The sequence below is a fragment of the Pyxicephalus adspersus genome, chromosome 5 (genome assembly GCF_032062135.1).
Source record: "Pyxicephalus adspersus chromosome 5, UCB_Pads_2.0, whole genome shotgun sequence".
In the NCBI taxonomy this organism is placed as follows: domain Eukaryota; kingdom Metazoa; phylum Chordata; class Amphibia; order Anura; family Pyxicephalidae; genus Pyxicephalus; species Pyxicephalus adspersus.
The window spans coordinates 146,757,741-146,763,740 of NC_092862.1; the positions used below are offsets into that span (position 1 = coordinate 146,757,741).

General features: G+C 46.2%; 1 protein-coding gene across 1 annotated transcript in view; it reads right to left on the bottom strand.

Moving 5' to 3' along the window:
• Nucleotides 1-565: 565 nt before the first annotated feature.
• DHX30 (DExH-box helicase 30) overlaps nt 566-6,000 on the bottom strand; it is a 13,238-nt gene continuing 7,803 nt past the window's right edge. The window contains exons 11-18 of the mRNA XM_072413434.1: nt 5,490-5,722; nt 5,320-5,401; nt 4,722-4,915; nt 4,299-4,452; nt 3,680-3,837; nt 3,498-3,598; nt 3,086-3,225; nt 566-1,387 (exon numbers count right to left, since the gene is read on the bottom strand). Coding sequence (XP_072269535.1) covers nt 1,134-1,387; nt 3,086-3,225; nt 3,498-3,598; nt 3,680-3,837; nt 4,299-4,452; nt 4,722-4,915; nt 5,320-5,401; nt 5,490-5,722 — 1,316 coding nt within the window. The 3' untranslated portion in view covers nt 566-1,133. The remainder of the gene's footprint in view (nt 1,388-3,085; nt 3,226-3,497; nt 3,599-3,679; nt 3,838-4,298; nt 4,453-4,721; nt 4,916-5,319; nt 5,402-5,489; nt 5,723-6,000) is intronic.

Genomic DNA, 6,000 nt, shown 5'->3' on the forward strand with positions numbered 1-6,000 from the left:
CAGAATATTTTTCCCACAAGATTATATGTACACCTAATGCATTTCATGCAGATCACCTGAAGAAGCCTCCTTTATGTAAACATCTAAAAGCCCTGCGACTGATGCTGGGTGCAGCCTTTGTGGATGGGATTGGCAATAACCCCTCCAGTGGCACAATAGTATCCATTAAATCCATTCCCTGTGGCAATGTAAAATATTTTATGGGCAGCACAGACAGGCATTAGATCAGGCCCAGACACCTTGGGGTCCAGTTGTTGCATTTATTTATGTTGCTGTATCACATAAACTAAACATCTGGTATTACTATGAGAGGCAGAAGATGTGCGGAAAAAGCTGGTTATCTGGGCTGAATATTTATGGGGTGCAGACGTCAAGCTCTGGCCTAAGCCCAGCAAAAATCTGGTCCTTGCTTAACCTAAATGCTATTCTGTTGTGCTCTGCCCCTGAGGAGCTATCCTCCTGCTCTGATTGGTTGACAGCATTAACTGCTTTTTTTTCTATGTGGGTTTTCTTCCCATACCAGAGAGGCTCCAGCGCAGCGTTCCTAGGACACAAGTGAATCAGATGAAGCGGTTGTCAGCTTTAATTAAACATAAAATTACATATTCATCTAATTTTAGAGATCAGAAAAAAAAATGATTTAACTGCAATACAGATTTCATGTGAAACTGGCCAACATAATGTAAACTCAAACCGTTAAGAGGCAAAAAGTGAATCCACTAAAGTAGGGGGGCAAAAATGAGTAGAAAGTTTTTGTAAATTGCCTTTTGAAAGGATCATTTCCAGAAAAAACCAAATCACATTTTCTTATAAACAAATCACATTTTCTTATAAAATGACAACACAGAATTTTGCAGTGAATACAAATTTTATACACAGAAACACAGACTTAAATAGTTATTTTTTGAATCTTTAAGGCAACAAATATTTACAAATGAGCAGAATTCTTTGAACCTAAAATTAAATTGAACACAAGAGCTGACAATCAACAGTAACGTGGAACCCAATGTCATAGATGACAGATGAGACTCCCAGATTCCCTGCATACAACGCAGAGCCGCTTGTGCGCTTGGTAACCTCTGCCTAGGACTGGACAAGCAAAGGAAAGTCCAGACATTAAACATGCGACGTCCTTATTCTTCGGCCTCTGAGGGATCACCAAAACAATCGGCCGTCGTGTTCAGAAGATCCACCAATAAGGAAAGGAGCTGCGAGTGCCGGTGTTCTTCGTGTGCCGAGAGAAGGGAATCCTGGTTATTCAGGTTCTTCTTCACCATTTGGTGCAGGGCCTGGCGTAGAGTGCCGAGTAGCCGCATCGTTCTCGTATCACTTTCCAGCTTTAAGAGATCTGAGTCTGACAAGTAGACCACCATTTGCTGCCCATTATCTGGAAGACACAGAATCATTTTTATTGGATTTTATGGGAAAACCTTGTGCCAACCAACCCTTCCCAGTACTCCATATGGTGCCCAGTGTGTATACTGTCCCACCAGCAGGGGGCATTATGCATCAATGACTTGGGGTAATTTACTTTGGCCCCCAGCCTCTTTAACATTCTTAATAAAGGGATCTCTAAAAATCAAATTCCTCCCTAAAAACCTGACCAGGAGAGGGCATGCAATATGACTGGCATCTCGATGGATAAAAACACCACAAAAATACATTTTGTAATGTAAAAGGCTGGAGGTTTTAAACTGCAAAGTACTAAATACAAGAGAACAATATATGATGTTTTACCTTTCATCTATACTAGAGTTTTTAATGTTGCAATAAAGGCTCCATCCCATGTGTAAAGGGTAAACAACGATCACCCCAAACATGACACACAACCCTCTGGCAGGCGAAGAGATCACACTAATGATCTGGGTACAATGACCCCTGAAATGGGGTGGGAGAGATATGAGGCCAAGTGAAGTAATGTCTTAAAGCCGATGGGTAGGAAGTAGGAAAAATAAACAAATGTTCAGATCTGAGCAATTCTGCCAAGGACCAGATTGTGATAGCTGAACATTGGATTGGGCGGCCTTGTGGGGTGTCCCTGGTATGCAGGGGTTGGTACTTAGCAAAAGTGAGAAAACCAGTGACAGGGTCAGTGATGGGGAGCCAGCCCATTGGGTCTAATCCCACAAAATAGCTACCATAGCCATGCTGATCATAGCAAAAAGTGTTTATGACAGGCATGTGAGCCTCAGAAATGGAGTATAGAGCAATGGAAAAATGGTCTAATGGATCACATTTAATTTTAGACCACGTGGATGGCCAGGAGTGTCATTTACCTGGTAAAGACATGGCAGTAAGGTGGCAAATGCAGCAGAGTGCACTATGGGAAGGAGGAAGGCCTGCGGAGGCAGCAGAGTGCACTATGGGAAGGAGGCTGCGGGGTGCACTATGGGAAGGAGGCGGGCCGGCGGAGGCAGCAGGGTACACTGGTAAGGAGGCGGGCCGGCGGAGGTAGCAGAGTGCACTATGGGAAGGAGGCTGGCGGGCGGAGGCAGCAGAGTGCACTATGGGAAGGAGGCGGGCCGGCGGAGGCAGCAGGGTACACTATGGGAAGGAGGCGGGCCGGCGGAGGCAGCAGGGTACACTATGGTAAGGAGGCGGGCCGGCGGAGGTAGCAGGGTACACTATGGTAAGGAGGCGGGCCGGCGGAGGTAGCAGAGTGCACTATGGGAAGGAGGCGGGCCGGCGGAGGCAGCAGGGTACACTATGGGAAGGAGGCGGGCCGGCGGAGGCAGCAGGGTGCACTATGTTCCTGCCAACATGTTGCGCCAGATAGCACAGGGCACCTTCTTAGGTCCTGTAAAGTCCCTTGACTTACCAGGTCAGAGCTGTTTGTTGCCACAAGCAGGGCAGGGTGGTGGGGGCTACATTATCCTAGGAGGGCGGTTTTAACGTTTTAGGTAATCAGTGTATGTTAGTATCAGTATAACATGCCACACCTCCTGTCCCTCAGGGCTTTGGGGGATCCCAACCTTAAACTGGTGACATCAGGGTCTTGGGTATTGAAGGGGGGGATATGCATTACCTCCAAACATCTAAAACCTTTTTTGTTGGGGAGGAAAAAAGAAAAAAAAACTGCACTTACTTCTATAGGCTATGGAGCTGTCTGCCATTAGGAGGACCGCCAGGGGGTGCACCATGGAGCTATCCCGTACAAACACCGCACCAGTAGACTTCACCGCTTGGAAATAAGTGAGCCACGGAGAGCGGAAATGCTGATTGTCCCTGAAAAGAAAATAAAGGATCCCACAATGTCATCAGAGCCCTATTCACCCCCTTCCTCACCTTGGACCCCAAAAGCAAAATATGAAGTCTGTAAACTCCCCTGGGTCTCAGGAGAACTCCAACAATGTAATTTTCCCAAAATTTCTGGGTCTGTTCCCACCCTCTCCTGTAATCCTTTTAGTCTTATGGATGGTGGAGGTTCTAGAAATGTTCTCACCAATCAGCAAGGCGCGTGGTATAAACATTTCCCTTTGGAAACTTCTAGAACTCACCTGTTCAGGGTGCTCTTGTGGAGATGGACCGGACCACCCTTCGTCTTGAACAAAAGGCTGTTAGGTCGAAATTTTCCACGAATGACCTGCCCGCGCCTGACCTAAAAGGAGGAAACAACACATCATTGGTTGTAAAACTCAACGCACAACACCAACACATCTCTGGCTTTATTCGGTGTTACCTGGATGAGTTTGGGGTACAAACCGGCCAGCAGAACCCCTTTCACCAATTCATACTGATTGCTGAGCTGGTTACACAGAGCATCGTCCTTCACACAGTGACTTGAATCCGGCACGAGATAAGCATCCTGAGCATTAGAAGAGAACTGCGAGATCAGACCTGGAGGGCAGAACCCAAAAACACAAAAACTGTTTAACACATTAAACCTAAAAGAGAACCTGTCACAGCTGGAATATTCAGACTTGGAGTATCACATGCATTTTGGACTCTTATTTAACTTTACTTGCTCGGAGGACATGATTCACCTAAACTCTATCATTTGGAAGGGGTCACATAACTTTGGCAAAATAAGAGTAGAAATATAAAAAATACTAATATGTCACACTGTTATGCACACTCAGAATACAGGAGACAGTTAAAAGGGTAGCAACAGTTCAACTTTTAGACTCAGCAGACTCAAAGTACTTTCAACAATGAGAAGTTATAAATCTGTCTTTACAGTTCTGATGATTGAAATGTAAGATTTGTCATTGTGCCGTGTCCCTGACTCCTCACAAACCTGGGAATGTACCAACATAGATCAGCCTTTAAATACCCGGAACTGGGAATATATCTCTCACCTTGGATGAAGCGCAGCGAGGACCTTGACAGAACATTATCCTGCAGAAACTCTTCTCTGGAGAGATTATTCTTTAGAACTTCTTTCCAAGCCTGGTAAATCCACACAAAGGCCAGGTGATCGCTGCAAGCCTCCCCACTGAATTTTGTCTTCACCTGCAATATACAGAACCAATCACAGACGGATCACCTTCAATGTTCCCGCCACACCCTTTAGGGGGGAAATCCACGTCATATGCCACTCAAATCTCATTGGCTGGAGCCATACAAAAGAAGAAAAAAAAAAAAAAAGTTGTACCACTTTTTCTTCCCCTTATCTTTGTACAGACTGTCTCTGTGGCCCTTATCTTTGTACAGACTGTCTCTGTGGTCCCCCCCCCCCTCAACATTTACCTTTAGCTATCTTTACTGCATTCCCCACTCACCTTGTCCACCTCGACTCGGTTCACAATGCCCCCCAGGAAGGGATCCTTCGTCAGGCAGGCCACAATGATCAGCAGGGGCTGCAGACAGCGATAAATGGCGGACAGGACGATGGCCTTGGCTAGGCTGGGGTCAGTAGTGATGTGAGCCACACGTTGGCCCAGTGATGTCAGCTCCTCTTGCTCATCCAGCACCCCTGGAATAGAAATGGAAGGGGTCACATACATGCCAGTAACATTTTACCTCTTCCTCAAACTATCCATAGCTTCGGCCAGGGTTAAGCTCTACAAGTTATATATTTTCTTTTCTTGACCTGAAGATTTAGGAGGGACCCCGGAAATCTCTGGAGAGGTGATGCAGCGTTGGGGTTCGGTGGTAATCTTCCCTTGTGAGGCTTTTTTCAGCTCTATTACATACAAAGCTTCCTCACTTACATACAAGTCAGCAATGTAGTGATGCTTCATCTTCCTGGGGCCCAGCCATCTAATTCACTAAACATAGTAGGGGCCCAGGATCTATCTGGTTCTATAACGCTAGGCAATGACTGATCTATATCACAGACAGGGCAGAGATTCAGGATAGCAGAGAAGGGACACGTACGGATCTCCTGCAGAAGCTGCACGGCATCTCTGATGGCATTTTTCTCCGGACATTCCAGTGCTTGTGAAAGGAATTCCACTGCCTGAAAAAAAAAAAAAGGAAAACAAATAAGAAATGTCTAAAGGACCTAACAACAAGCCGAATAACAGACCCATGCCATGCTACCTCACCGTCATCTCCGGGGTGTGAATCTTGGCCTGAAGAACCAGATTTTCCAAAGGTGTTCTCAGGATCTCTGGCACCTGGAATTCTGCCATTGCCTGATACTGCTGGCGGGTGAAGAGATGGTAGGAGTGCCCAGGCTGGCAGCGCCCGGCTCGCCCTCGTCTCTGAGTGACATTGGATTTAGACACCCAGGAGGTCTCCAGGCAGGAAACCTGCAGAATAGAGATGCCATTCAGTACTGGGCAGAGCAGAGAGCATACATTGATATATAAAGCACTGCAATATACTGTCATGACATGGATATGTATTGTCCACAGATCAGTACAGAGAGAGTACCTGGAATTCACCACAACATACCCATCATACATCAGTACAGAGGATGCCATATACTGTCACTGTTTCAAAAGGTACATTAAATAGGGGTTGGAAATGACAGACAGATACAGACAGTGACACAGGAGGAGGAGAGGACCCTGCCCCGAAGAGCTTACAATCTAGGAGGTGGGGGAAGTATCA